General features: G+C 44.1%; 1 protein-coding gene and 1 long non-coding RNA gene across 3 annotated transcripts in view; one reads left to right on the top strand and one right to left on the bottom strand.

Moving 5' to 3' along the window:
- Positions 1 to 915: 915 nt before the first annotated feature.
- LOC310681670 lies at positions 916 to 16,719 on the bottom strand. Its single transcript, XR_014513484.1, has 2 exons — positions 16,553 to 16,719; positions 916 to 1,289 (listed from the first exon to the last, which is right to left on the bottom strand). It is a non-coding gene; the product is annotated as an uncharacterized lncRNA (long non-coding RNA).
- ANKH (ANKH inorganic pyrophosphate transport regulator) overlaps positions 8,768 to 26,893 on the top strand; it is a 128,762-nt gene continuing 110,636 nt past the window's right edge. Inside the window, exon 1 of one of the 2 annotated variants that reach the window (XM_083449526.1) lies at positions 8,768 to 9,849. In XM_083449526.1, coding sequence (XP_083305652.1) covers positions 9,754 to 9,849 — 96 coding nt within the window. In that variant the 5' untranslated portion in view covers positions 8,768 to 9,753. Of the gene's footprint in view, positions 9,850 to 16,797; positions 17,184 to 26,893 lie in introns of those variants that run through there. The other variant, XM_083449527.1, reaches the window with a different exon arrangement.

Below are 26,893 nucleotides of genomic sequence, written 5' to 3'. Positions count from 1 at the left end.
CACATGTTGCCTTATGCTTGAGCCGGCCCTGATTATAGCATTGTAGGAAGAAAATAGTCAACAGGCCAACCAGACAACCTATCTCTACTGATGTTAAAAGGGGATTTTTTGGACATTTGCAAAATTTGTCAATGTTCACTTGCTGATGTCAAGGTCTAGCAAAAGTACAAAGCAGGTGGATGAAAACAGTTGAGCCTAGCTCGCATTTGGGTATTGTGGTTCTTGAAACACCAATATGGGAAATGGGATTATGGTGGCAGCAAGGAAGCAACCTTTGCTGTGTGTTGATGGCTTATAGAGATTAGGATGCAAAATGAAGTCATCTTTCAGAACCTGGCATACCGGATTGCTTTGTGGTCTATGGAAATAGATGTTAAAGTACACTCTTGACAAATTGCCCCGCTTATGAGTTAAAGTGGAATGTCTGCTGTTTACTTCAGGCAGCAGAGGGAAGTCCCTGATTTTGTTTTCTGCAACGTCCACCCAGCTCTCCAGCCTCGTATTGCTGGCTGACAAGTGATTCCTCCTTGACCCAGTTTCTGCAATCTCAGGTAGACATCATTAAGTCATTGGGGGGGGGGGTTTCCTCTCCACTTTTCTATATTCTATGGTAAAGCTGTTTTCATAGCTAGGACAGAATTTTCAGAGGATGTGGGGCATTGTACTCATTTTCAGTCCTCTTAGGAATCCACCCATTTTTATTTTGTAAAGAAGTTACTTTTTTAGATACTGTCCCTCTGCCACAAATGTTTTCTGCATTTTTGGGAGGCTGTTCCCAAAGTTCCCACGATTAAAGAAGGATTTGGCAGGAAATATGGTGGCCGGCTGTATTTCAGAAGGTGAGACGTACGCAGAGGTTTCCGGACAACTTGTTGCAAACCCTCTATAGCTCACAAAGCTGGCCACCCAAACAGGTTTGGAGTATAGCTTGGCCTTAGAAAGGAAGCATTTAATTTAACAATGAATTCCACCCTTGTTAATCTGAAGCTCTAAAAGAGCATAACAATATGAACACCCTTGTTTACAAGCCTGAGTTTCTGTGGTTGTTCATAACCGGCAAAATTATCTTGAAGGAAAGCCTTGACTCAGACAGCACAGTTCCATATACAAATCCTTGTGGCACCAAGGTTAGAACATCTTGTTTCTTCTTTTGACTTAGCAAGTCACTTATTTGGCACCAGTGATTTCTCAAAGCCAGGGAAGAGTGAAATATCGTTTATTCGCCATTTTGAAGTGTATTGTTTTTAACCGTAGGCCGACACAGCAATTATTTCTGCATAACAAGGGCTCTGCAAAACACACAATAGATTTTGTGAGCCCATTGAGACTTCCCAAATTCAGGTTTGCTTTAGATATTATTCAATGACAGGTGGTGACACTGGAACATCCTGATAATTTTTCCAGTTTTATTGATAAACTTTTTAATTCTTTTGAATATCCTCAAATGATTTGCTTGAAGAGGAACCTTGGAAGTGAAACTGGTTTCACTTTGGTCAAATAGAATTCACTGTGTGTACCAATAGGAAAACAGGTAAGTGTCCTCTCTGAGAGTTATTGATAGGGGCCTCGCGAGTATTATTTGTCTTGTTACAAACAAGTTGCAGATATTTAACTGCACATCCTTAAAAATAATGAGCTCTCCAGTGCATTCCTATCCATGTTTATTAAAATGCAACTCCCAAAGTGTTTGGTGAGATTTACTCAAATGTAAGTGTGCACAGGATTGCACCTTTAAGCTATCTGCAACTAATGTGGTCCATTTATTTAAATGGCTCTCATTCTCAATATATTTGTTATGTTTGTAATTAATATTGTCACAATTTTACCATTAAGAGCCGAACCAAATGGATAAAAAAAGCAAAAGATTTCTTTCATTAGGAAATCTCTATTTCTTTAGAAGGTTCCTGAATTCTTTTTTTTTTTTTTACTCCAAGATGTTCATTCTTTAGATAAGACTTTTCAGCTTCCAGTGTAGAGGGTTTTACAATAGGACAACCTTATCTACATTATAACAAACAAGGTCTGGAACACTGACTAATGACAACACGCAAATGCAAATATCAGCTGTATTTCGTTTTGCAACTGTCCTTGTCTTTGAGCTCCATACAAATAAATTAAACATGTTATCCTCTTTTTACTGCGGAAAAAGAGGATCCTAATCTCCATGGACCATTAGCCCTGCTGGCCATACCACAGCTACAGAATGCTGCCTGGTTTTTTTGTTTTTTGTTTTAAAGGTAAAGGACCCCTGGAAGGGGGCCAGCATTTGTCCACAGACAGCTTTCTGGGTCATATGGCCAGCATGACTAAACCGCTTCTGGCGCAAGAGAACACTGTGATGGAAACTAAAGCACATGGAAACGCCGTTTACCTTCCCGCCATAGCAGTACCTATTTATCTACTTGCACTGACATGCTTTCGAACTGCTAGGTTGGCAGGAGCTGGGACAGAGCAATAGGAGCTCACTCCGTTGCAGGCATTCGAACCACCGACCTTCTGATCGGCAGTCCCTAGGCTTAGACCACAGCGCCACCCGCGTCCCTTAGCATATTACATATTTAGGTATAAATGTGCTTTATGACATACTTTGGGTACACAAATGTTCTCAAAAGCATGCTTAATGACAGGAATATGGGAGCAGGAACTGCTACAGGAGAGGACTGGCAGGTGGGATTTTTTAAATTTTTAACTCCTTCTGTGCTCACAGAATTCCCTCTACAAATCCCACAGCTTGTTAACCAGTTCTGCTGGGCTTATTTTGGTCTGTTGGTTTCTGAGCCCCTCTAGAGGAAAACAAACACATTAACAAGTGGGGATGTGTGCAGGGGAGAACTGGTAGCTTAAGTTAAAGGTAAAAGGACTCCTGACCATTAGGTCCAGTCGGGGACGATTTTGGGGTTGCGGCACTCATCTTACTTTATTGGCCGAGGGAGCCAGCGTACAGCTTCCAGGTCATGTGGCCAGCATGACTAAGCCGCTTCTGGCAAACCAGAGCAGCGCACAGAAATGCCGTTTATCTTCCCACCAGAGTGGTACCTATTTATCTACTTGCGCTTTGATGTGCTTTCAAACTGGTAGGTGGGCAGGAGCTGGGACTGAGCAATGGGAACTCACCCCGTCGTGGGGATTCGAACTGCTGACCTTCTGACTGGCAAGTCCTAAGCTCTGTGATTTAGACCACAGCGCCTGTTAGAAAATGGTTAAGACACATGCCCTTGATGTGCAAATGCTTTGCCTGCTTCCCACTGCATTAGCGTTTTCTGCAGGAACAGGGGAATGGGAACACTGGTTCTTTCTTGCCTTATAAGGTCCTGTCCTTCAAAGACATGTTGACTAAATGCAGCAACAATGAATTTGAAAAGATATCTGTGCCTCGAAGCTGAAACTGTTGGAAAGAGCCATCAAGGGCAAAGCTGAGATTTTCCTCACTATTACTCACTATTTGTGGATTTGAAATCAAGGCTGGATCAAGACTTTTTGCTGCCTGAGGCGAAAGACAAGATGGCAGCCCTTTTCCAGTGTATGTGATGTTTGGACTCTCACATCAACATTGGGACAGCATCCTCTTTTGCTCGAGAACGTAGCGGGTTGGTTTGGGGGCACAGGATGATTTTTGTAGCTGTATTTGTGGTAGGATTTTGAGGTCTTAGATATATTATAATGTTCATAAGTGTACCAACCAAGCACGTACATAGATCAGCACAGGAAGACCAACCTGGAACCATTTTGATTCCTAAACTGAGCAAATGTTTTCTCTGCAAGGTCAAAGTGGGAAACCTCCCATTGTCTCTTTCCTCACAAATCCTGTCTTAAGGGCACATTTAAGATATGAATAAAGTGTGAGCCTGTGACCTGGCCCAGGAACTAAGTATTTATCATTACAAAAGACTGGCCAGGCTTCCCAGGCAATCCAATCAAGTAACCTGCCAGACAGGAGATAAACTGTGACAGGAGAAAAACAACATTCAAATTTCTGTTTAGACCGCCTTTTCTGTGATGTAGGTATGATGTATCTGAGGGGTGGTCTCAGGTTACACCCCTTCTGTGATGTATATATGATGTTTCTAGGGGTGGTCTTGATCTACAGGATGGCAATTTCAAAAGTCTTTATAAGGCCTTGCACACCATTTTTCTGGGTTCCTCCTCCTCTTCTGCGGGTGAGAGGAGCACCCTGTTGCAACAGATCAATAAAGATCAAGCTTACTAGCTGCTTTGCTTCTCAATATTCTCTGGTTGGCCTCTGTTATTCTCTCCTACCAATAGGGAACCTATGTAAGGACTCTATATGGGCTCTTGGATACCCCATAAGGGAAAAGGGCATTTTTTGTTAACAACATATTCTCTATTCTCTGACAGCGCACCTTCAGGCTGAGGTGGCCACTTCACTCTGCCTCATTTTGCTAGGAAGCTTCCCTTCTCTTCCTGTGTTCCTCACAATGTGAAAGGAGAACAAATATTAACTGGCGCTGTCACTTGGTTACCGAAACCTGAGTTGATTTTCCATCAGAGCAATCCTAAAGTTGTTTACTAGGGAGTAAGCCCTGCTGAGCTCAGTTGGACGGGCTTCTGAGTAAACATGCAGAAGAGTACACTGTTAATCAATTAGCTAATTAAATCTACATCAATCTGTGATGGAATAAAACCAGTAGAACAGAAGATATTATTTTTAAATGAGAAAAGAATGCTAAATTATTGGAATCAGCTGCCTGGCTGGGAGGAAGAGAAGCAGCAGCAGACAGCAGGGTGAACTGCTGTATTTGCCATCTCCACTTGCGAACCTCCAACTGTTCCTATTTTCCAAGTACAGTTGCGGATTGACAGAAGCCATCCCAATTTCAGATTTGATCCTGGAATGTCCCGCTTTTCCTTAGGACGTCCCTATTTTCATTGGAGAAATGTTGGAGGGTATGGAGTTATGCAACCCCTGAGCCAAGAAGTAACTACGCAACCTTTAGAAGGCAGCCCTGTATAGGGAGGTTTTTAAAAATGTTTCATGTTTTATCGTGTTTTTAGATATGTTGGAAGCTGCCCAGAGTGGCTGGGACAACCCAGTCAGATGGGCGGGTTATAATTATTCTTGCCATTTTTCTAGCGAAAGAAGTGCCAGAACTCATATGAACACCTCCCTCGTTCTTTTATAATGGCAGTGGCACACACTTGAGAGGTGCCAGAACTGAATTCTAGCAAGTTCTGGCTGAAAAAAAAGCAATGATGATGATTATAGTACCTCGGGTTAAGAACTTTGTTTCAGGATGAGAACACAAATCGTGCTCCGGCGGCGCGGCAGCAGCGGGAGGCCCCATTAGCTAAAGTGGTGCTTCAGGTTAAGAACAGTTTCAGGTTAAGAACAGACCTCTGGAATGAATTAAGTACGTAACCAGAGGTACCACTGTATAGGACGTCCCTATTTTCCCCTGAGAAATGTTGGAGGATATGTACTTGCTGCAGCCTTTGCCAGCTCAGCTAGTCTCCTTTGCCCACCCTCCTACCGTCTCTCTACACACACCACAGGAACCAACGGCCCTGTAATGAACAGAAGGTCATGATGCAAGATTACTTATTGGAGGCCATCCACAGCTTCTTTTTGAACTGCAAGCAGCCCATGATAGCGAGTTTATTTGCCTTTGAGGCCAGAGGTGTCATCTTGTGACGAAGAACTAGTGCTAGTATTTACTTTCTCCCCTCCTGATTCCTTTTCCTTTTGTGTCGTATCTTTTAGATTGCAAGTCAAATTATTGCTCTTTGAAAGATGTCCTGGGAACCTTTTTCAGCTGAGGGGTGTGGTAAAAAATGCTTTAAACAAATAAAGGAATAGCGCATGCACGTATACACACACATGCAAACTGCAGAGAAGGCATGCCTTTTCAGCAAGGACAGTGCATGTCCACATTGGTGGTTTTTTTAAATAAAAAATAATTGTTTAAAAAACAATTATTGTTAGCCAGGGATTCCTTTCCAAATGATGAAAAAGTTTTATTGGACTAGAAATCGCAAGTCCAATATTGACCTACTGCTGCAATGAAAATTGCCCATTTAAAGATTTGTTCAGAGCTTAGGCTGCATACAGATGTACCTTCAAATCATTTGTTCAGAGGTTAGATTGCATATTCCAACATACCTTTAAACAGAAGCCTTGCCTTGAAGTGAGATCCATTTAGGCCTCTTGCTCAAAGATATCTTGCTGTCCAAGGTGAAGGACAATGTGATTCCCCACCCAGGACATTAAAAAGGGGTAAAGGACCCCTGGACGGTTAAGTCCAGTCAAAGGCGACTATGGGGTTGTGGCGCTCATCTCATTTTCAGGCCGAGTGAGCTGGTGTTTGTCCACAGACAGCTTTCTGGATCAAGTGGCCAGCATGACCAAACTGCTTCTGATGCAACGGGACACCGTGACGAGTGCCAGAGCGCACGGAAATGACGTTTACCTTCCCACCACAGTGGTACCTATTTATCTACTTGCACTGGCATGTTTTCAAACTGCTAGGTTGGCATCTGTCTCCTGAGAAATCTCTATGTGGGACAAGAAGCTACAGTTAGAACTGGATATGGAACAACTGATTGGTTCAAAATTGGGAAAGGAGTACGACAAGGCTGTATATTGTCTCCCTGCTTATTTAACTTATTTGCAGAATTCATCATGCGAAAGGCTGGGCTGAATGAATCCCAAGCCGGAATTAAGATTGCTGGAAGAAATATGAACAACCTGAGATATGCAGATGACACAAACTTGATGGCAGAAAGTGAGGAGGAATTAAAGAACCTTTTAATGAGGGTGAAAGAGGAGAGCGCAAAATATGGTCTGAAGCTCAACAACCAAAAGACTAAGATCATGGCCACTGGTCCCATCACCTCCTGGCAAATAGAAGGGGAAGAAATGGAGGTAGTGAGAGAATTTTCTTTCTTGGGCTCCATGATCACTGCAGATGGTGACAGCAGCCACGAAATTAAAAGATGCCTGCTTCTTGGGAGAAAAGCAATGACAAACCTAGAAAACATCTTAAAAAGCAGAGACATCACCTTGCCAACAAAGGTCCATATAGTTAAAGCTATGGTTTTCCCAGTGGTGATGTATGGAAGTGAGAGCTGGACCATAAAGAAGGCAGATCACCAAAGAATTGATGCTTTTGAATTATGGTGCTGGAGGAGACTCTTGAGAGTCCCATGGACTGCAAGAAGATCAAACCTCTCCATTCTGAAGGAAATCAGCCCTGAGTGCTCACTGGAAGGACAGATCCTGAAGCTGAGGCTCCAATACTTTGGCCACCTCATGAGAAGAGAAGACTCCCTGGAAAAGACCCTGATGTTGGGAAAGATTGAGGGCACAAGGAGAAGGGGACGACAGAGGACAAGATGGTTGGATAGTGTTCTCGAAGCTGCCAGCATGAGTTTAACCAAACTGTGGGAGGCAGTGGAAGACAGGAGTGCCTGGCGTGCTCTGGTCCATGGGGTCACAAAGAGTCGGACACGACTAAACGACTAAACAACAACAACAGGTTGGCAGGAGCTGGGACAGAGCAATGGGAGCTCACTCTGTCACGGGGATTTGACTGAATCCCACTTCAAACACTGGGATTGATACAACCACCAATCCTTTCAGTCTGCAGTAAGACCCACTGCATTCAATGGAACTTACTAAGTGTCCACAGGATTGCACCCCTAGGCTGCACTATATCCTTACTTGGAGTGTTACAGAACGGAATGCAGTATACTTCTAAGTAGACAGATGTATAAGAACACACTGCTAGGTGCAGTTACTCACTGTATACATGCATCCCCTACTTTAAATAGTTTAGAGCTGAGTTCTCAACCTGATGATACCTAGCTCAAATGTAGTTCTGGCAATATCCCCAGCATCTTAGACGAAGAAATATATTTTGGTGCGGTGGTGATTAAAATGTTACAATGTAGTAGATTAAAATGCATCCTTTATGGCTCAGCTCCTGCCCACCAAATGCTCCCTGTGTGCATAGAACAATATGTGTAATTCTGCTCCAGAAAATAGCCACAACGTTTTTCCAATATGATACCATTTTAAAATCTCTTACTCACTTTCTGTCCTCATTTAACAAAACTGAAGAGAAACTCCATGATAAATATATATGTGGGAGAGATGGGTTATTGGTTTGTTTTGTCCATATTTATGTTTTTATTATGCATTTTGTGCTTTTTTTATCTTGTATTTTTATGTTGTGAACTGCCCAAATATCTATGGATGAAAGATGGTATACAAATTTAATAAATAATGGCAATAAGTATATTTAAACAAACCGTTAAGATTGGTCCTGTGGAAACACTGTACACAACTGGTATTACAAATGTTTTTGGTTTGAGATGGTGATTTTTCACAATAATTGTAACAACACAATCCTTTCTGAGATACTGTGTTGCTAAGGGAGTGGAGTCTTTCTCTACTATAAGACATTGTGATGGCCACTAACTGTTATTTAAACAATAAACAATATTAAATGAATTCCTGGTCCACCTAAGGAAAGCCGGCTGAGATACCTCCATTGGACAGAGATACTGTAACTCTGAAGATTGTTCTTGGGAACAAAACCCATAAGGAAGGGTTGGCTGCCTTCCGGCCCTCCTTATGACCTTCTAGTTACGTTTGGCTTGCCTGCTTTTGGTGGCAATACAAACGCTGGTCCCGATCCTGAGAAGGCGAGCTCTTTAATCCTCTTTGGCGCTCCTGGAGCATTTTTTGGCCTACGCTCATCTCTGCAGCGCGCAAGGCAGCCTGCAAGCCGGAGGCTGATGCTGTGCCCGGGCTCCGGCGATAGGAGGAGCAGCAGCAGCTAAATAAAGCCTCTCTTTCTCTTTACTTTTCCTCTTTAGGGGAAAGAGGAGGGAGGGGAGAGAAAGAGAGAGAAAAGATAAGCAACGAGCCTGTGCCAGAGAAGGCCACGTGCTTATGGAGCACTGGCAGAGCAGCAACCCAAATAACATTTAATATATTTTTTAATTTCAAAAGAGCAGGGCCTGCTTGTGTGCGTGTGTTGAACGGCCTCTCCTCTAGCCTGCTTTACGGTTCTTCCTCCGCCGCCAGCAGCAGCAGCAAGCAAACTCAGCCGCTCCCCTCCCCACCGCTCACCCGGGGGAAAGAAGAGGCGGAGGAAGGAGAGGAGGTGGTGGTGTAGGAGGACGACAGCAGCCGGGCAGATCCTGTCTGATCTGTGCGCCGGTGATGGGTGGTGGTGGTTTGTTTTCCTTGCCGCCCTCCCCGCGTCTCCCATCCTCTTCCTGCAGCCGGCTCGCCTAAACCAAGGCGAGGCGCAAAAGCGCGGCGCAATTACGCGCGCCTGTTTGTTTTTTTGCCCTCCGGGTTCTTGATAATGGAAAAAGTGCCCAGAGAAATTTCTGGCGGCGATGGTGCTGGTGCCGGCGGCGGCGTCCCTCCTCTTTTTTTTTCCACCAGCAGCGGATCACCATTGTGTGGGAGGAGGGCAGCGGCGGCAGCAGCGGCGGCGACAGGGATGGACTTGGTCTTTGGGATTTCTTGCTAAAGGGAGCAGCACAGACACCCGGCGCACCAGACCAGCAGGGAGGCGGACGCGAGAGGAGCTGCTGCGCTCACTTGCTGCCGTTGCCTCCGCCTGAGCGCACCATCGCCTTCTCTGCCGGCAAAGCCACAAGGCTCTTCCGTAAAGAAGCGCCTGGCTTCTCCCTTCCTGCCTTCGTCTTCACCGCCTTCCCACCTTGCAGCCTCCCCGCTGCGGCAGATGTGTTTGGGGTCACCGCGCAGCTGGGACTATGGTGAAATTTCCGGCGCTCACTAACTACTGGCCCCTGATCCGCTTCTTGGTCCCTTTGGGCATCACCAACATAGCCATCGACTTCGGGGAGCAGGTAAGAGGCCACCCGCGGCCAGATAGCCGCCCATTCTTTTTTTAGTTTATGGATTTATTTTTAATTTTATTTGCAACTCTTTCCTGCGTACTCCCAGGGAAAGGAAGCCGTCGCTGGGCGATGCAAATCGCCTGCAAGGTTGCTACGGTGCTTTTGCCCGGTCTATTTTTAGGCTCCCTAATGCTGAGTGATGACAAAACGCGCAGCGCACTCCTTTTCCTCAGGAGCCCAGAAGCTCTGGCGGAGAGCAACAAAGCGCTGGCTGGATGTTTGAATGTCAGAAGCCAGCCGGCTTTCCTTTTCCAGAACATGCAAGGAACAGAGACCAGGCGCGGGGCGGGGGGCATGGATTGTAGGGATGGGCTGGAGGGGGTGTGCAATGCAAAAAAGCAACCAGAGGGAGGGGGGTGTGATATAACACTCTGAGGAACGCACAGCAGACCTGCTTGGGGTGCTGATTCAGGCCACGATTGGAAATGCAAAACAGCCATTCATCTTCCTGCGTCTTGCAGGAAGGGGGTTTTGCTGTTATCCAATGTATGTGCTTTTCATTCTCCAGGCTCTTAGGCATCAATGTTACAGGGGATGCTCCAGGCATCAGTGTTACTGGGGATGCAGCAAAGGCCTGAAAAGCTGCTCACCGAAGAATTATGTAATTTGGAATGCCACTAAGTACTGGCTACGCTTACATACATTTAATAGGACACCTCGGCTGAGTTTCTGCAATCTGGGCGGATGTCAGGTCCATTGTTTATTAGTGCTAAATAATGCTCAGGCTGGAGGTGGTGATTATGGGTGTTGCACGCACGTTGTTTTGCAGAAACATTTAGAAATTCATTTGCTCACAGCTCAAGCTTGTGTATGTTTACTTGGAAGCAAGTCTCACAGGAATCCCAAATGAGCCTGCCCTTAATTGCTGATTTCCCCCTTCTCCTGGGGAGTTGCGGTTGTGGGTGAGGGCTGAAGGTGCTAAACTTTTTTGCAGGCATCCATATTATTTTTCCCTACTCATGGTCTCCCCCCTCCCTTCACAGAAAAGCAGGTGATGCTCTAACCCCTTCAGCCACCAATGAGCCAGTGGTGGGAAGGTGTTAGCTCTGCTTGCTTGACTTAAGCTGCCCTTGGATGACTGAAGATGCTGTGTAATAATAGCATTAGGAGAGAGTGAGTGCTTTTGGGGGTGGGGAGGAGAGCTGGAAAGGGATCATGCTGCCAAACGCTTCTGCTTAGAAGTGAGGCCTTGCTTGTTAGGACTTGTGTAAACGTTGTTTTCTACAGAGTAGACTTTGAAAGCCTATTGTTTTAATCCTATATTATTAGCGTTAGCCGGGCCTGTTATTCTTTAGTTGCAGGATAAGTTAGAGAAATGGTTTTCTGATAGTTTTCTGCAGTAAACAACCATGTGCATTTCAGCTGTATATGTCTGCTTGCTTGGTTGGTTTACCAACATGAACACTCTCTTAGGCCAATGAAGTAATCACAGTGAGAAAGCTGGGAAGCCCCTGTAATTTTCAGGTGTTATACCCACCAGAGATGCTTCACATACTATAGTGGTTTTTTAAAAGGTATACTTCTATATATATTTTTAATATACACCAAAAAATGTAAAGCATGAATGTGGTGAACAGGTGTTTAAAGAAATTCATATCCAGCATCTTCATTAGAGTGCTAGGACTGTGTCTTGCTTTTTACCGCATGTATACACTTTTGCAAACCCAGGTTAGTTGCTGTGCCATGTGTAAAATAGCCCTTATTTCTTTAAGTGCCAGAGTGCTAACTTTGAGCTCCTTGATATTTGCATTATTTGATACTGCTGTGTTGATGAGAGGCAGAGTGTTTGTCCTTTTCTGTTACTGCTCAGTTGACCAGGGCAGCATCACTCATTAGGCAGTGTTAAGTACTCTTTGGGCTGCAGGAAACTTTGTGTAAGTGATTAGCAAATGCTAGAGAACAAAGGTTGATGCACCTCCTAGGTAGCTCATGTTTTCAACTGCTGGTTCATTCAAAAAAGTGAAGGGGAAAAGAATCCCCCAGAATGCATGTGTGTTAAAGGTGTGACTTGTACTTCCCCATGCTTCCTTCTGAGCCACTGAGGAGGAGGGAGCCCTGCATCACATACTTAAGAGCACACTATTGTACTCCACATTAAGTCACCCAGTGATGACTCTTTGTCAGTTCATCCAAGCCAGCTTCTGCCCTTCTGAGTTCATCATCTCACAGTGCAATTCTATATAGATATACTCAGAAGCAAGCTCTGTTGAATTTAATGGGGCTTACTCTCAGGAAAGGATTGTACTCAACAGTACGCAGTATGAATGAGAAACTGCTTCCCTTCCTTTTTAAGGATGCATTGAAAATGGAAAGCGTGGTTGCAAAATGGTAGTTATAGGGTGCTGATGTGTAACTAATTTGTGTTAACTGATCTTGAGTTTTCTTGGAGGAGGAAGAAGATGCATTTTTGACTACAGGGCACTCTTCATAGCATCATAGTGGGAGTTAATGGGGATTATGGGCTGGGATGGAAATAGGAATGTGATATGTATATGGTTTTTACATGCGGCTTCTTACACTTAAGACTTTCAGCAAGCTGTTATTATACAACACACAAACAAACCTATTTTTACTGTTTGTAGACTCGAATAATCATTTATCTCATTCTCTGCCTCCCCAACTGAACATAATAAAGATGCTTGAAAGGGAAGCAAGGCATGCAAAGTTAGAAAAGTACAGTACATTTTTCTCTTCTAAATCTATTAGGTAGATAATGGCCTCATATAACAATTCCACTTCAACCATAACATCTTACTGGGGTACCTGGGAGACTGTTACAGTGACCCAACAATCCAAGGTTTACTTTTAAGCTTGTTGCTCCCCAAAGTACCATTGTCAGATCCAAGTGAGCAATTGGTTGAATTTTGTTATGTGATTCTCAAGAGAAGGGTGGGGAAGCATTTGGCTTCTGTGCCTACTCTGTTCTTAATCCCTTTTCCCATTTTGCTTGGCGAAAAGGTCCTTTCCAACAATACTCGCAACAGCAACAGATGGGGGTCCAGTAAAAATATCAGTATATTCCAACTGGGTTTATTCTATAAGAACAACCAAAAAAATAAAAATATCAGAATCTCCCAATCAAGAGAGAAAATATCACTGTTTTTTTTAAAATTCATAACCTTTTAGTGCCTTCTGGTTTCTTGCAAATTTACTGAAGCAGAGCTAACTAGGAAGCCATAGCCAGCCCCATCTGCACTTCTGAAAGCATTGCAAATGAATTAGGCATAATTGGCTCAAAGTGTGACCACCCCACACTCCTGAGTTATCAGTCGCGCTTTGCAGAGCAAGGTCCACCTAATTCAGTTTTATGTTGCTGCCAGTGGTGGCAGCCAGGTACTTGTAAGTGCTAAGTACTGGGTCATTGTTCTTTGTCCTCAGTATCTAGTACAGTCATACCTCGGGTTGCAAACGTGATCCGTACGGGAGGCACGTTCGCAACCTGCGCAATTCAGAGCTTCTGTGCATGTGCAAAGCGCGATTTAGTGTTTCTGCGCATGCAGGAACCCGGAAGTAACCCGTTCTGGTACTTCCGGGTTCAGCGTGGGCCGTAACCCAAAAACGCGCAACCCGAGGTATGACTGTACAGTGGTATCTCGGGTTAAGAACTTAATTCGTTCTGGAGGTCCGTTCTTAACCTGAAACTATTCTCAACCTGAGACACCACTTTAGCTAATGGGGCTTCCTGCTGCCGCCATGCGGCGGCGGCGTGATTTCTGTTCTCATCCTGAAGCAAAGTTCTTAACCCGAGGTACTATTTCTGGGTTAGCGGAGTCTGTAACCTGAAGCGTCTGTAACCCAAGATACCACTGTATTTAGAGGTATACTGCCTCTGTTCTGTGTAGCTATGGGGGCGGGGGGTGGGCCTGATAGCCCTTTGTTTAAAGCCACCTAAACTGGCAGCAATCTCCAAAAAATTTCATAGTTGTGTGTTGAACTACAGTTCTTTTTGGCTACAGCATATAAAAAACAAGTGTTAGAAACTCAGCTATCTATTATAACCCCCAAATGGCACCTTAAACCTAGTTTACGGTCGCCACAATGTAATGTCTAGGTGCTGTTTTTCTTTTGCAATGGAGTTTATTATTATTATTATTATTATTATTATTATTTATTTACTATCATTCATATCATTTCTACACCACTTTATATTTTAAAGAACAAATTTCAGAACGGTTTACAACCCATTTAAACCATCAAATAAAGCAATCCGGAATAAAACAAATTCAAGCTTCAAGGAGAATATTTCAGACCCTCCTTCTCTTAAGTAACATCTTGCTTTCCCCGCTTGCAAACCTGACTTCCGTAGATCTCCAGGTAGTTGCAGTTGGACCCACACCAGTCACAAAATGCACCCAGCACCTGGCTAATTTATAATATTGTCAAACACATACCTGGGACTGCAAGTGCTGCAGGCTTATTGGAGGTGGTTATAACAATTGGGGCAGTAGTTTTGATGTGCTGAGAGTAGCATAGTATGTGCAAGTGCAACCAAATAATGTTTGTGCTATACTTTCTCAAATACCGACACATGTAAGGACAGTGTTGGCAGCCAGTGCCTCTACCTGTGATTGGTAGTATTCTTACTTAGGCAGAATTACTCTATATTAGGAATTCCTTCGGTAGAATTTAAGTCAACTACACCATTGTACTGTGACTCATTTAACGGAGTAAAATAAACAAGGCCATTGTGTGATAGCTAGCCAGCTATATGAGCTAGCTACTTTTTATAGAATCATAGAATTGTAGAGCTATTATTATTGCAAATGAATTAGGCATAATTGGCTCAGAGTGTGACCAACCCACACTCCTGGGTTATCAGTCACTTCTTACAAGAATCGCTTTGCAGAGCAAGGTCCACCTAATTCAGTTTTATGTTGCCAGTGGTGGCAGCCAGATACTTGTAAGTGCTAGAATTTAAATAGAATTTAAGCTTACTATACCATTGTACTGTGCCTTATTTAACAGAGTAAAATAAACAAGGCCATTGTATGATAGCTAGCCAGCTATATGAGCTAGCTGCCTTTCATAGAATCATAGTTATTATTATTATTTATTGAATTTACCGTATATACCAGCCTATACCCGGGGGTCTCTGTTGGAAGAGACCCCGAGAATCCTTTAGTTCAACCTTGTACAATGCAGGAATATGTAGCTTCCCCTTACAGGGATCAAACTTGCAACCTTGGCATTATCTGCGCCACACTCTAACCAACTGAGCTATCTTGTGCGCCCTTGTGGGGAACGCGCTTCTAAATAATCCCTGAAATAAAAACAAACTTGCGTATTCCCACCCACCCCAGATTCTCAAGGCCTATTTTCTCATCTGAGTGTCTGATATGGTAAATGCCCATTGTCACTACCTACCATAGCAGAAAGCACATACACACATTTTTTTTTTTATTTTACTGTCATGGGCCAGGAACAACAACAAGAAGCCTCGTGATACTGAGTTGTGACTATAGTCTCACTGGTGGTTGCATGTTTAGAAATCTGAGGTCCGGTTATTCAGTTGACTCTAGAGTTTTAGCACTGATCCGTCCTGAATAAATAGGACCAGCTTTCGGCTTGAGGGGCACCTGTCCACTATACAGGGGTATCCCAGGCAGCCATAATGGGTGGTGGCTCTATGTTGGGCCTTTCACAGCATTTTAGGGAAGCTAAATAGGAGGCCCATAGGTGCCCCATTTGAGAGCCCCCGGACACGTATCGGCAACAGTAAGGCCCCATCAGAATTATGAGGCCTAAGCAGCTGCCCCAAAATGGCAGGTATTGCTATAGACCAGGCATGACCAAAGTCCATTTCAGGAGCCTACTAATCCGGCCTGCTGGTCCATTTAATCCAGCCCCTGTGGCAGTTTATTTCCTGGGGTAAAATCCTAAAAAAACAACACCTCAACAACTTCAATCCTAAAAGAAACTCAACAACTCCAACCCTAAAAGAAGCTCAACAACAACTTCAATCCAAAAATAGGTCAATAACTTTGGTCGGCCCCCACAGCCCTTCACTTCATCATATCTGGCCTTCTTTGAAAAAACCTTGGACACCGCTGCTATAGACCGTGTAAATAAATGACACATTTGAGGAGGGATAGTGGGGGGGGGGGGATGTTCGGCGATAATAAGAGTATTCAAAATGGCAAAAGGCCCAAGGAAGAAGGCTCAAAATAATCCTCTGCTATTAGTTTTGGACATGACAGGGTGTGAATCACAGAATCATAGAACTGTAGCGTTAGAAGGGACCACAGGATTAATCTGTAATAATTATAATTTAATAATAATTTATTATTTATACCCCGCCCATCTGGCTGGGTTTCCCCAGCCACTCTGGGCGGCTCCCAACAAAATATTAAAAACACGATAAAACGTCAAACATTAAATGCAGGCATCTTTTGACCAATGTGGGGCCCAGACCCATGCCCCCCCGAAGTCTCATGCTCTACTGACTTAAGTCAGATAATTTTTTTTTTTAATAGTATATATAGTATTATATTTTGGTATGCCTACTTTAAAACAATGGCTGATAACTTTTCAACTTAAACCGATTAAGGGCAGAGACTTGAGAATGGTTACTTTGGAAGCAATGCCTGTTTACATTATTTGAGGCTTGCTTCTAAATAAATGTGGTTAGAATCAGGCTACAAAAGTTTCTTACCTTAGCGTGTAACTGAATTCAGCTTTTTCATTTTGGATGCTGAAGGATTATCTGTTAACTTGAAATCTTCTGTATCCTTTCCCCTGCCAGATGTTGATTTAACAAAGAGAGCATTTTAACTGTACAGAAAGCACACTTGGGGTTGTGTGAGAGAGTGTGTCACAATTTTCTATTGTGATGACATCAGCATATTGTGATGACATGGGTATATTGCAATGATGTAACAATCAACATCCCTGAAGAAAAAGTTGAAGCCTACATACCTTTCAGTGTGAAAGGAAACATGGAAAAAATTTCAAATAACTGTAAAATGGCCTTCTTCCACTTGCGTTGTGCCAGTTTGGAATAATTCTCAAGAAGGTGCACTGGAATGAATCCAGCAGCAGCTGAAATATTAGTATTTGGCTCATACATAACTGAACGCTGAGAAATGTGAGCTTTTCGGAGAAATATTGCTGGCTTAGCTGCAGTGGAAGACAGCTGAATGTTTCGTTAGATCAGATTGCTTAGTTTTCCAGTTTTTCTGAAGAAGGAGAGTGGAGAGTGTGACAGAATGAGCGGATATTTTGAAAGGGACTTGAGAGATGGAGCAGCCACCAAGAAAATCCAACTGACTAGCTGACAGGGGAAAGTAAGTAAATATGTATCAAATGATTGCATCTGGCCTGTTTGTTGCTTATGATTCTACACAGGGACGGTCGCTTTCAGATTTACTCCAAACAGCCATGGGTAAAATGGCCACTTGTTTGGTTTTTAAATGGCTGTTGGGTTTAGTGACTATCTGACTTTTAGAAGACATCTGAAGGCAGCGCTGTTTAGGGAAGTTTTTAATGTTTGATGTTTTGTTGTATTTTTAATATTTTGTTGGAAGCTGCCCAGCGTGGCTGGGGAAACCCAGCCAGATGGGCGGGGTACAAATAATAAATTATTATTATATTATTATAGTGAGGTATTCTTTGGCTGATGGAGGTTTGCGTCTGGCTTCCCAAAGGCACTACTAATTTGGTCGCAGTCTTTCCCGTGGACACATTCGGATCACAAGTGGTTTTGATTCCATTCGTTTGATTCCTTTCGCAAAACAGGTTTTTATGCCTCAAGGGTGCGGGCGGCAACCATTTTGCGCAGGGCCTTCTGTTCCTGGCTCCCATGTGCGTCCGCAGAGCGCACTTCAGCCCTCCCTATCCTGCTTTCTTCCGGGTCCAAATGGACCCTCACATTGGCGGTCACTCGCCATTTCTGAGGGGCACAAAATGGCCTCCCTCTTGTATAAAGTGCCAAGTCCCACATGGAGTTCCTCTCGGGCAAGTATATACAGTGATACCTCTAGCTGCGGACACAATCTGTTCTGGGGTGCCGTTTGAACCCAGAAAAGTCCGCAACTAGAGTGGCGCTTCTGTGCAAGTGTGGAGCGCGATAGAGCGCTTCCGTGCATGTGCAAAGCGCACAGAACGCTTCTGCGCACACAAGTGTGGTGAAACCCAGAAGTATACACTGCCGGGTTTGCTGCATTCGCAAGCTGAAAAGATGCAACATGAACCTAATGCAACACGAGGTATGGCTGTACAGCCATACCTCGGGTTGAAGTACCTTCGGGATAAGTATTTTCAGGTTGCGTGCTGTGGCGACCCAGAAGTATTGGAGTGCATTACTTTCGGGTTTCGCCGCTCACGCATGCGCAGACGGTCAAAATGATGTCACGAGCATGCGCAGAACTAGCGACACGCGGATCCCGTTTGTATGCAACGGTACCACTGTACAGGATTTCCGGCTATAACAGTTGTTATAAGAAAAACTGCTTCCTTTCCCTTATGGGATATCCAAGAGCTCTTATAGAGTCCTTAAGTGGGTTTCCTATCAGTAGCAGAAAACAGGCCAGCCAGAGTATATTGAGAAGCAAAGTGGCTAGTAAGCGTGATCTTTATTCAAGGAACTGTTGGAACAGGGTCCCCACACCCAGGAAGGAGGAGAACTCTGAACAATGGTGTGCATGCGCTTGTATAGACTTTTGAAATTACCCACCCTGTAGCCGGAAACCCCCCCCCCCCCCATCATACAAACATCACAGAGGGGAGGCGATCTATGGCAGAAATCCTGTCTGCCAGGATACCTTATAATGGTCGCTGATTGCATTACCTGGGCAGCCTGGCCATTCTTTTGTGATGGTTAATGCTTTAGTTCCTGAGTCCAGGTCATAGGCTCACCCTATTCATACACAAATATGCCCATAAGACAGGATTTGCAAGCAAAAAGACAATGGGAAGGCTTTCCCCCATTTGCCTCCCTTACAGCAGAGGAATATTTGAGGTCATTGGGAGAGTCAGAATGGCTTCAGGATTGCTCTCCTATTTCAGACGTGTGGTTCATAGATTTAGATATGTGTGCATTTATGAATATTCTGTATTTGAGACCTCAGAATTCCTATAACACAGTCGTCACGCATACAATGCTCATGATGTCACATACAGGCACAGATTGCGCATGACATCAGCCCCCCCAATGTTGGGCGCAACTCTGCGCATGTGTATATGTGTGTGCTTGTTTCTTGGCGCATGTCCATGCATGTTGACGGGTGTGTATATCTCAAAAAGAAATTATTAATGACGTGGAATAGGTGGGATAGAAAACTTCTAATTGGAGTTATAAAGAAGAGGGGGAATTCGTAACATAAAGATCCCCCAAAAGCGGTGGATTTTTTAAAATAAAAAAATTGGTGTATGTAAAACTGAAAAATTGAAATATTTTTTTTTAAAAAAAGAAATAAATAAAAACTTTTTTATTTGATGGGGTTTTCTGGCCAGTTTGATACCACTGATGATTCGGCTCAGGATAAGAGAAATCTCTCCCCTCAGTTATATAGTAAATTTGGTTAAGCGATGCCCCATAGCAGAAACACCCTCACAAAGATTTGGACAAAAACAGCTTACAAGGATGTTGTTATTACAATTTTATTAAGACACCATACACATAATTTTTTTAATGAAGATTTCCTTTTCCTGGTTCCTCCCCCTCCCACATTTATGGAAGGAAACATCTTAGTGTCCCTTCTTCTCTCAGTAGATTTATAGGATGCAGGTGTAATTGGACATGTTAATGTGCATTCTGTATAACCCAAAGTAGTAATTAGAATTGTAAAGTGTTCTGGTGGCAGAGCATTAACTTGAATTTTATATCATGACATTAGGAGTGGCTTAATAGTTATAATTTAATATTACCTGCCAAAACTCCCCCCCACACCAGGATTCTTTCTGTATGGTGCCTTACAGATTCCTCTAACCCAGTAATTTCCAAATTTTGAACTGTTGTAAAAGCACTGTTCTTCCCTTGCAGTAATATAAGGCTTGTGAACTGATAGTATCCTAACATTATTTGTTGTTCTGGCTCCTTACAAACAGCCTCTGCTTGGGTATGCTTGTGGTTGTTGTTATTTAAATTTCTATCCTGCCCTTCCTTTCAGGTGAGCCCAGAGTGGCAAAAAAACAAATACAATTAAAATAAAAACACACTTAAAAACAACCACATTCTCTTCCGGCTAATTATTTAATGTTTTAAAATTCCTCCTGTATGTTGTTAATAAGGGAAACAAACACACTCCACCGGAGAGAGTATTCTGCAAACCTTGTATTGCCGCTGAGGAGGGGTCCTGTCGGATTTCAGCACCAGATTTCAGTTTTCTATGCGCAGACATGGAGGAGACTCTTGTATCTCTGTGTGAGTCAGTGTTCTGGGCTTGCCTCCTATAAATCAAGAGGCATGCCTAGATTAGTTACTCATTAGAGCCACAGGGGATTGACTCATCTGAAGGTGGGCAGTTTTTTAACACTTATCTAAAAGCACGTATTTCAGAATTTGAAACATGTGTCCAGGTTTCATGCAGTGTGCCTCAACCTTTCGCAAATCGAAGTCACTGTTGGCAGAAATGATGTTTTGTTTTGTTATATTTAAGGTCACTTGCGGAGCTTTATTGATATTTTTTTAACATTTCCTGTGGCTTCCTTAGAGCTGTTTCTTTGTCTCTCGGAACAAGGTAACGAACTCTGCAGTTTCTCATTGCAATCCTCCGAGGAGCTCTGTGTTCCTTGCCATCTTATCCTTTGAAATAGTGAAATGGGACTTTTTGTTAATGTGCAACTAGGTCACTAGATTACATTTCTTTCGGGCCGCTTGTAACGTTACATTCTGTTGCTATGTCTTCTGATAACGCGGATGGGCGGCAATCTAAATTAGGCCATGGATAGGGGGGGAAAGAGAGATTGTGTCATGTAAACTGAGCTGAACTACTGGGGACACCAGGAGTTCTTGTGGAGTTCATCTTTTCTCTCGTTTTTTTCTAGATTAGGCGCTGTCTCCTTGTGATTTTTTTAGTTTAGCTGTGAGAGCACAACCCAGCTTGAACTTAACTGCATGGTAGTTCTCCCAATGAATGCAGGGTGTTCACCTCATAAATGGCTGGGGTGTGGTCCTTGATCTGTACTATAGAATGGGCACCAGTGTTGTTGTTGTTTGGTGGTTTAGTCGTGTCCAACTCTTCGTGACCCCATTGACCAGGCACCTCTGTCCTCCACTGCCTCCCGCAGTTTGGTCAAACTCATGCTGGTGGCTTCAAGAACACTGTCCAACCATCTTGTCCTGTGTCGTCCCCTTCTCCTTGTGCCCTCCATCTTTCCCAACATCAGGGTCTTCTCCAGGGAGTCTTCTCTTCTCATGAGGTGGCCAAAGTATTGGAGCCTCAGCTTCAGGATCTGTCCTTCCAGTGAGCACTCCTGGCTGATTTCTTTCAGAATGGATAGGTTTGATCTTCTTGCAGCCCATGGGACTCTCAAGAGTCTCCTCCAGCACCATAATTCAAAAGCATCAATTCTTCGGCAGCAGTGGTAGGATGCTGTAAATTTAACCCCTTTGTCCCCACTTACACCTGCAGTTTGAATTGCTGTCTGTCTGTCTGTCTGTCTGTCTGTCTGTCTGTTTTTCTCCCAGTGCATGGGGGTCCTCATCTGGATTACAACCACAGCACGTGGCAAAGGCTTAAAGCCCCCTATCTGCCATGCTGTGGCAAACCTGGGATAGCTCAATTGGTAGAGCACAAGACTCTTAATCTCAGGGTTGTGGGTTTGAGTCCCACGTTGGGCAAAAAGGATTTGTGCAGTGCAGAGGGTTGGACTAGATGATCCTTGTGGTCTCTTCCAACTCTACAATTCTGTGATTCTGTGAAGATCAAGGCCCCAGTCTGGCAATTTGCACTTAAGGGCAGAACTTCACGGTTCTGGCCTCTAACCCAGGCATCCCCAACCTTCGGCCCTCCAGATGTTTTGAGACTACAACTCCCATCATCCCTGACCACTGGTCCTGTTAGCTAGGGATCATGGGAGTTGTAGGCCGAAACATCTGGAGGGCCGCAGGTTGGGGATGCCTGCTCTAACCAAAGGTTCTAGAGTAACCCCTTTTCCTGCAAACTCTAATTAGGTGCTTTTTCTGTAATAATATTCTGGGCCTACCCAACATGGTGCCCTCCATATGCTGTTGGTTAACAAGTCATGCTAATTTAGTTGAGATCCTTGCATTGCAAGGGGTTGGACTAGATGACCCTTGGGATCCCTTCCAATTCTATGATTCCAAGTCCCATCAGCCCCACCCAGCTTAGCTGATTGTAATGGGTGGTGGGAGTTGTCTCTTTAAACACACGCCCAACGTGAATGCCCTGGGCCAGATATCTGGGCCAGATAGCAATAAATTGGTGCCTTACTCATGAATATGGAGGTGGAAACTGTCATTAGGGGTGTGTGTGTTTGCTCACAGTTCGTTTTGACTGCATTAAATAAAGGATTAGACCACTTTGGGGTGGGGTGTGTCTATCTATACCCATTACCCATTACCCAGTATCCTTTGAAGGTGACTAGAAGTGGGTTGTTCTGTTCATGTTCAATTTAAAAGTGTCCCAGAAGGATCTGGTTGGCCCAGAACAGGGGTCAGCAAACTTTTTCAGGAGGGGGCTGGTCCACTGTCCCTCAGACCTTGTGGGGGGCCGGATTATATTTTTTGGGGGGAGGAAATAAACAAATTCCTGTGCCCCACAAATAACCCAGAGATGCATTTTAAATAAAAGCACACATTCTACTCATGTGAAAACACGCTGATTCCCAGACCATTCGTGGGCTGGATTTAGAAGGCGATTGGGCCGGATCCGGGCCTTACTTTGCCTGCCCATGGCCTAGATGACCCCCAGTCTCACCCAGCAGCACCATTTGTGCCTTATGAAACACAGGAAGCTCTGGTATTTATTCTATGACTTGCCCATATTCATGTCAGCTGGCCCAGGACTGTGACTTCTTAAGTCCTTTGGTCTGGCAATAGATGGCCACTTTTAGTGCAGACCTGATTTAGGACATGGGAAAAAGCACTAGGCAAACCTTTGTATTCTGCACCGTAGCTCATATGTAGAAAATTCTGAGCCACAGAAGCTACTTAGCTTGAGAATTATCAGGGAGCTGTCCTTTCGGGGACTATTGTGAAGGCCAAGTAGGCCTTTCAAACCTCGCAAGAAGTGTAATAACTGCTGTTCCAAAAATCCCCTAATCCCGATGGCTTATCGCCACAACTATTATTGTTGTCTTGACTCACCAGTTTAATTGGTATTTATGAAAACTGCTGACGTTCTATTGATAAAGGTTTGTGTGCGGAGCTGCCCTTCTGTTGGTGGAAGCGATTTTGATTCAGCATGGAGGCCTCTGCTAAGAGAAGGGAGGAAGTCATTTTAACTGGACCCCCCCTCCAAAAGACTGTAAGGGGTAATGTTCAGAGGACTGCCCCCCAGAGCAGCTGAGGGGAAGGGCACTTGCATAAATTGCCTCCTCTCTTCAATTAGCACTGACCTTGCCACAAATAGGACTACTTCCACTCTCTGAAGGGAAACATTGGACACAGTCCAATGTTTCAGCTATCCCAAAGGACTTGGGATGGAATTAAACATTATTATCTGCAAATGTGTGGCCCCTTGTACACTGATTCTTCTTTGCAGATGCCTGCTATCCAGCAACTGCAACTATATTTCTTCCACCTGGTCCCACACCTGATTTTGAAGCCAGGCTAGAGGGGGAAACAATTTAGAACTGCCTGCTGGGCATTTGCAGTAGGGAATTGGTGAGTGGTTAACGCCCCCCTCTGCATATTGTAATAAACACAATCGGCCCTTATTCCCTTATGGGGTACACAAGAGCCCTTGTAGAGTCCTTACATAGGTTCCCTATTGGTAGGAGAAAATAACAGAGGCCAACCAGAGAATATTGAGAAGCAAACAGCTAGTAAGCTTGATCTTTATTCAACTATTGCAACAGGGTGCCCCCTCACAGACAGGAGAAAGGAGGAGGAACCCCTAACAAAAGTTTGCCCACCCTCAAGTCCAAGACCACCTCCAGAAGCATCATACATACAACACAGAAAAGGCAGTCTAAAACAGAAATCTGAGTGCCTTGTTTCTTTCCTGTCTGGCAGGTTACCTGTTTAATGGTCACTTGATTGGATTACCAGGGGAGCCTGGCCAGTCTTTAGTAATGATAAATACTGAGCCAGGTCACAGGCTCACACCCTATTCATATCTTAAAATGTGCCCTTAAGACAGGATTTGTGAAGAAAGAGACAATGGGGAGGTTTCCCACTTGGGCCTTGCAGAGAAATATTTGAGGTCAATTTGTTCAGGACTTTTTTTCTGTGGGGTTTCAGACATGTGGTTTATATATTTATGTACGTGTTTGCTTGTTACATTTATGAACATTTATATCTAAGACCTTACAATTCTTAGAACAATATCATCACTTCTCCCCTGCAAGTGATATGCAGGACCCATAACACCCACATTCTGAGGGAAACACAGGGTTTTCTCCTCTTGACATCTAGTTATGCCCTCGAGATGTCTACAGATGTACAAGAGTTGCTATAAATAAAAGAAGTGTGTTTGCCAGCAGTTGCTAGTACTGTACAGTATGCTACCAGAAATACAGGAAAACACTTCTAGCTTCCATCCCTCACAGTGTCCTACAGAATCACAGTACTGTACTTAATGGTAAAGTAAAGGTAAAGGTATCCCTGCCCGTACGGGCCAGTCTTGACAGACTCTAGGGTTGTGCGCTCATCTCACTCTAAAGGCCGGGAGCCAGCGCTGTCCGCAGACACTTCCGGGTCACGTGGCCAGTGTGACAAGCTGCATCTGGCGAGCCAGCGCAGCACACGGAAACGCCGTTTACCTTCCCGCTGGTAAGCGGTCCCTATTTATCTACTTGCACCCGAGGGTGCTTTCGAACTGCTAGGTTGGCAGGCGCTGGGACCGAACGACGGGAGCGCACCCCGCCGCGGGGATTCGAACCGCCGACCTTTCAATCGGCAAGTCCTAGGTGCTGAGGCTTTAACCCACAGCGCCACCCGTGTCCCTATACTTAAAGTATACTTAATGGTATACTTTGTAATTAAAGAGTTGTGTTTTCTTGTGGGATATTTCTGCAGGACATCGGCACCCCTCATCTTTGTTTAGCAGCGTTGGTTCACAGAGAGGCTTGCAGCACTAATAATTCCCCTTTCCAGTTGTTAGTGCCATTGCAACAGGAATTTGTTTAGAGACTTTTGAAAGGGTTGCAGGTGTGTGTGCCTGGACTCACCAGCACTCATGTATGTTCATAAACACACTGCTGAAAAGTTTAGGATCTTTTGCTGATGCTTGTTATGAATGTGTTAACCCGTAACCTTATGCCCACAAGGAGCTCTCTCACAGAGAGGAGCAAAGAAAGCTTAGTTTATTGTATGAAATTGGAGTGTCAGAATATATGTAAATGCTTCTTCAATAATATGTATATAAATGCGGCATGAGAATTTTGCTATAACCCCCGACACTAGAAGTGGGGAGAAGGGAGAAGGAAAGTATAACTACCAGAAAGTATGGGGTATAAATAACATTCTTGGATAATGCTTCCTAGTAGGGACAGGAGGGGTTTTGAGATGAGAAATTCCTCTCTTTATCCCAGGGTTCCTGCACATTTCTCACCTTGCCCATCCTAGTGAGAAAATGACTGAAAACTGGCCATCCTGTTCCTTTAACAGAAGGGTGAAGGACTTTGATAGTAAGTCATTATCTGGTCATCTCTGTCTGCTACCTGCATTCAGATCACCTGGTCATTGTGCTGATGGCTCCCATTGAGAAGTTGAGTACACTGTATGTGGCAACTAAATTTGCATGTGTTAATCTTCAGGTCAGATATGGGTGAACTCTGGATATACCTGCATGCCTTGTAGGAGGAGGCTAGAATCAGGTTTGTTCCAGGGTCACCAACCTTATTATTAATGCCATGATCAACAGAGATAAACCATATCATAAGTTCAGATTCACACACACCTCTTTACAGGAATATTCAGCAGTATATAAATGCTAATGAATGAATAGTGCTCAGGTTACCATAACACACAATGGATTCTACAGAAGCAAAATATACTCGGAGTGGCACATAGTCGGATTGTCCCCATCATCACCAGGCCCTGGGCCAGCTTTTGTGATGTCACCATGGAAGATTGCAATTTACGTATTTTGATGGATGTTGGGAGCCCATACCTGAAGGTTTCCTCCTTGGAAACCACTCAATTTTCCTCCTTTTGACTCTTACTTTGATTGGATTAATTCAGGTGCTGTGTGTGTGTTGTGGTGGTATGGTTTCACCTTATTAATACAGAGTTCCAGTGGTGTATGAAAGAGGATGGCTTGATTACTGAAAGGGTTTGCCAAGCATTCCCCAACCAGCCCTGGAATAGAGCAACTGGAGGGGCTCTGTAAGCATGTTGTCTAGCTATGGATCTGTTTGCACAGCCAGATTGTTGACTAAGAAGAACTCTGCTGAATTGGACTAAAGGTCTATCTAGTGCATGGGTAGGCAAACTATGGCCCGGATGAGCATACACAGTGGATGACAAAAGTCATCGTCCTTTCCTGGTGATTCTCCAGCAACTGCTATTCAGTACAGTGCTGTCTCTGAACCTGGAGATTCTTTTTTTAGCCCCCTTCATGCCCAATAGCCATTAATAGACCCATTCTCCAAGAATTTGCCTAATCCCTTTCCTAAAGCTATGTGAGATAGTGGTCATCAGCACATCTTAGGACAGTAAATTGCATACAAGAATCATGTGTGTGGTGTGAGTTACCTGTTGCCTGTTTTGTTTTGTTTTTTGTTTCAAAAGGCTTGTTCCACAGGCTAGAACTGTGTATTATTAGTTTCCCTATATGCTTTCCTTATCAACATGATGCTGGCAACAGGTAAAAGTAGGGAGCAGGCAAACCACCGAAGGGAATCGGTTTGTGGTAAGAAGGAGCCT

Source organism: Podarcis tiliguerta (genome assembly GCF_965153285.1).
Source record: "Podarcis tiliguerta genome assembly, chromosome: 7".
Lineage (NCBI taxonomy): Eukaryota > Metazoa > Chordata > Lepidosauria > Squamata > Lacertidae > Podarcis > Podarcis tiliguerta.
This window is presented reverse-complemented; position numbering and strand designations above follow the sequence as displayed.